This window comes from Micromys minutus, assembly GCF_963924665.1.
Source record: "Micromys minutus genome assembly, chromosome: 7".
Taxonomy (NCBI): Eukaryota; Metazoa; Chordata; class Mammalia; order Rodentia; family Muridae; genus Micromys; species Micromys minutus.
The window spans coordinates 20,748,117-20,753,372 of NC_137976.1; the positions used below are offsets into that span (position 1 = coordinate 20,748,117).

At 33.5% G+C, this 5,256-nt stretch overlaps 1 protein-coding gene across 1 annotated transcript; it reads right to left on the reverse strand.

Moving 5' to 3' along the window:
• Positions 1 to 4,640: 4,640 nt before the first annotated feature.
• On the reverse strand, positions 4,641 to 4,811 carry LOC308422612 (small integral membrane protein 30-like; the record flags this gene model as incomplete). The annotated part of the gene is made up of 1 exon (XM_080919231.1): positions 4,641 to 4,811. The coding sequence occupies one exon, from the start codon at positions 4,809 to 4,811 to the stop codon at positions 4,641 to 4,643; it is 171 nt and encodes a 56-aa protein (XP_080775357.1).
• Positions 4,812 to 5,256: the final 445 nt, after the last annotated feature.

Consider the following 5,256-nt stretch of genomic DNA (forward strand, 5'->3'; position numbering starts at 1 on the left):
TCGAGATTCTTGGAATTATTCTCAAAGTATTGTGTTTTCATTATCCTTCATGATTTATTTTTTTTTTTCTGTGACTATAGGCTTTTCAAAAAATGGATCTTCAAACAAATCTCTGTATATAACAATGTTATTGCACTGAATAAAATATATATTCTAAATAGTATAGAAATACATTGTTTGAATATATTTTACTCATTTGATTATTAAATGTTACTTGTTTCTATAACTATGTTAAATCAAAATATTCACTTAAATTATCACTATATCACACAGCCATGCTCTCTTTTGATTGTTGCCGTATAAATTCCTGGCAAAAGAACTTTCATCAGTTGCCAACATGAACATTTACCAACTACGCAAGTAAGGTATTGCACTGATAAATTAATAGATATTATATATACTTTGGAAGAAATTTTTAGGATGATAGCTATTTTGTGGATTACACATTTTTCGACCCAATCCGTAGGAATAGCTGGAAACATGGCTGTAACTGATAAGTTTGTGGAATTTCTAAAATGTGAGGATACCTCTGCTTCCTGTTTCGTTGGATTTCACTGATTTTTCTTTTTCCCTTAATCAAATAGGCCTGAGAAAATGACACAGAGATTAGGGCAGGGGAAAAGACTGCTCTTACAGAACTCTTCAAGCTATTCCAGTGGAACAAACCATTTTGATTACTCTGATTACTCTGTATACCCTTCTGAGTAGAGCTATGTCCAAGGTGCTAAAGTAAACAGCAAAGCCTAAACTTAACATTGGCTTTCCAACTCTCCTGTTCGGTGAGGAGAATCATTTCTATAACTTGATGCAACTTGTAATCCAGTAGGGATTAGTGGGAAAATTGAGAGCTTAATTATTTGTATTGTTGTTAAATCAAACTTGTAAAACTTATAAATGATTTCTATCAATTCTGCTATGCAATTTGTTGTCATGTTTTAGTCAGCCTAATTTCCATAGCATATAGAATTTTTATCTGTGCAGTGTTCTCCAAATCTTCCACAAGCTTGTTATTGTGCCTTAAGTAACCTGTTTGAATCTACTCCAGAAGCCAATGTAATAGACTCACCCTTTACTCTAGTTTAGTATTTAACATACTAAACAGTTGGGGTCCTATTCCTCACATGTCTTGCTTTACCACACTATGTTTCTTTTGTATGTTTCATATATATATATATATATATATATATATATATATATATATATATATATATATATATATATATATAACATCTTCCTCTTGTATGTCTTCCATGTTTACTTGTATTTACAAGGTCAGCTCGTTCTGAGACTTGGGTCACAGTATAAACCTTCTCATGGAGAAGAAGTTTAAAGCCAGCAAGCTTCATCTAGCTGAAGCTGGATAAAATGTAAAATTATAAGCTCACTTAAACCATTGTGAAATTATTTGTGTTGCTTATCTGGTTTTTATTGTATGACACAGTTACTAAGTTCTACATGTCAAATTTGGACAAGAGAACACCATGCTTCAGTTCCTCAGCATCAAAGACTGGCCATGTCTATAAGGACTTTCTTTCTATAATTTTTGAGACATAGTCTCCTAGAGTCTACACCTCCGTCACAATCACTATTTAACTAAGGATGACTCTGAATTTCTAATCATTGTACCTTCAACTCCCTGGAACAAAAGTATAGGACTTAGCCTCACACCCTCACCATATTAGACCACTTTATCCACTCTGTGACAGGATAGCTTGTTTCCTGCTAGTGTTCCCTTCTATTCATTCATCATGTCCTCATTCCTATGAGGAGAATTTTATTAAATTATATCCTATTCCTACATAGCAATAACCGATTTTGTGTTTCAAAGAAAGCTCAGTAGTGAAGGTGGTTAGAGGGGAAATGACATTTGAATGTAACCAAAGGATCTATCGCCCCATGATTGCCAGTCTTTCTGATAAGAAACTTGGAGGCAGCCTGAGAGATACCCAAGTGTCACATTGAGTAGTATGCAGTGAAACTAACAGAGTATAAGCAAATAATTGTTCTCAGTCTTTCTTCAAAAGAATTGTGCATTACTGTGTGCTTTATACACATGCAAAAATGGATGTTTATTATGTATTTCAAATATTTAAAAATAAAGCATATTTTGCATTTTATACGCAAATAGACCCTTTAACACAGAGGACAAGAAAGAAGGAGTAAATGTTATAGTTAGAAATTTTACTATTATAAGTATAATAAATAAACATTCATGTTATAAAAATCAATGTTTAGTTGAAATGCAAAAAAAAAATTAGCACTTTGCTTGACTCAGAGATGGGTACTGATTTTTCTCAATCTCTCCTGGTAATTTTTGGAAGGCATCAAAAAATGTATCAGTTGGCATGAGTAACAAATCTGAGGCAGTATTGTGATTTTGCTTTTGTGGAAAAGAGTTCTGCTTTATCTGTTTGCATCAGCTACCTGTGTTTTTGGTCCAAATACACATAGCTCCCCAAAGATTCAGCTTTTCTCAAGCCTATGAAATACACGGGGTTTTTTTTCACAGGTAGTGATATATTCAAATCGCTTTAATTTATCTTAGTATTTATCCTTGCAAAGTTAGTTTGTTTGATGTAGCAATAAAATAGGTATTTATGCAAAGTCTATAACTGAAAACATATCTGAAAACATGTTCTTGCATACATCTGTATTGTCTAGCATCAATGGGAGGAGAGACATTGGGTCCTGTGTAGGCTCCTTTTCCCAGTGTTGAGGAACGCCAAGGCACTGAGTTGGGAGTGGGTGGTTGGGAGAGGGAGCACCTTCATGGAAGCAGTGGAGGGGGGTTGGGAGAAGGGAAAAAGGGGATAACATTTGAAATGTAAATACAGTGAACATCCAATAGAAATGATTTAAAAAAACAAATGTATTTAACAATATATCTCAGGCATAACATGTTGCTGATTAATTGAACAGCATTTCAGAAAGATAAGTTGTCATATAGAAAGGTAAGATCATTCACATAAAGTTGTTAATTTCTATTATATTTTCTCTATTTTAACGAAAATTACTAATAAATGATGAATATTAGCTTCATAGGTGAATACCTATATTTCCTAAGATCTTTCAATTTTTTAAACTTTTCTTCTATCCCTAGTCATTAACTGTCATTAAACAGTTTTATTATGGGCAAAGTTTGTCAAGACACAAGAGTTCTGCTTAAATTCTTCTATGCTCAATTATTGTGTACGTAATTCTGAATTAATTATTGAAGTGCTAATATTTTTTGTCACAAGTTTCTGTTTATTTTGTTGGTTTATATTTTAATTATTAGTAAATTTGAGTTTTATTAACAAATAATTTTTAAAACTAAATCATTTATATTGTAAATTAAATTAAATAAGTTAATTAGTATCTTTTGGTTCTCAGGGATTTGATAGAGGGAGTTAGGCTTAATGGCAATCCTCTTTGTTTGTTCAGCCATGACACAGGCCCAGTTTAAACTCATAAAGATTTTTTTTAATTATTAGTGTACAAATGTTCAGGACTTTTACTATTTTACTGTATAAGAAACTTAATGCATGTATATGCATATATGCATATATATATATATAAGCTTCCAAACACCAATAACATTTTATATGTTGAAAATAAAATCAGAAGTGACAAGTATCAAAAATTGTACTCAAATTCACATTAGTGACTGTGTGAAGATATTACCAGAAGTATATTTCTAAAAACTCAAGCAGAACATAACAGATATTTGGTACAGTACCAGATCAAACCCTGAAATAATTGAAACACATTGTTATTATTTTACAAATTCTGGGATTTCAGCAAAGTCATATAACAGATTTCAGATCTATTTTGAATGAATTATTTTTTACTCTGTGTGTTCATGGAATTAAATTATAAAATTGTTCATTTCTTACCAACTCATAAGAGGACTGTCCTGCCTTATTTATACAAAGAAGTGGACAAAACACAAAACATTTATTTCTGTGCAATACTTTTTCTTTCCTTAGACAAATCAATAGCTCAGTGTGCCCCTCTCCCAGGGTTTCCTGTGTATTCTTTGTTTCCTTTATCTTTTTTTTTAGTATTAGATATGTCTAGTACATTCTTATTTAACTTTTTCCCAAAGATAAAAGTTTCAATTTTTGGCCATTAAGATCTAACTATAATATCAACTAGATAAAAACAGAAGCATAAAGAAAAATGTAACAACAACAAAAATATAAACAAATACAAAACCCAACCCATCCCACAAGGAGAGAGAGAGAGAGAGAGAGAGAGAGAGAGAGAGAGAGAGAGAGAGAGAGAGAGAGAATCCAGAATGCAAGAGGCAGTGAGTATACCAATGCAAATTTACTAGATTCTGAGCAAACTTGTCCATCTTCCAACTTCATGTGTTCTGGCAATTTGAAAGAATGAAGTAACACTTAATGCAAACTTAAGTCCTCGCACTTTGGCCTCTTCCCAAGCAGCAAATACAAATCTGCTCCCATCAGAGGAGAATCAAGTAAGGACATGAAAGCATCCTCTTAAGTAAGGGTCTTAAATCTCAGCCAACTGTAACCCTCTCTCTGAGAACAGGAGTGATCAAATCCTGGGTTGGGCCTCAACAGCACAACGCTTTTCAGCAAAATGGTCAGGCTGAAATCTTATTCAGAAGAGTCCTTCAAAGTCCGAATCCTTCAAAGTCTGATGTGTTCATTGCGCTTTCTGGAGCATATTCCCAGGCAGGTGCAAATGACCGTGATGCTGAGCACCACACCTAATAAGAGTACAGTCGCATCTTCAAAAACAGGCAGGATGGAAAGCAGTGAAGTAAGGACTAAGATCAACTGTGCTGAAACTGAATTCATGATGTTAGGATCTGGAGGGCTGAACTTGCCAGAACAATGGTATATGTAAAATTCTATCCAACGTGAAATATTTTCTTTGAAAATTCCAGATACTGAGGCTAAGAGGTTACTCATGACACAGCCTGATCGAAAGCAGCTATTACAGGAATCCTGTTTCTTCTTGAAATGTACTAAGCAAACAAAATGAGTTCTGTGAGTCTGGGTGCTGTTCTCTTGTTGGTGTGCCATGGATGTCATTAGGGTTTGGATTACCAGTTACACTAGCATTTCCACTTGTGATAATTTACATGAAGGTCTCATCAGGGCCCAGAGCTAGATGCTAATGTATGTTTAAATGGGACCAAGTACAGAAAAGATGCCTGAGAAACAAGTCCAAGTTATAACGATTATGACAATTTGATAATGGTAAATACATAATCTGTGGAAATATGAAATATCTTATTTT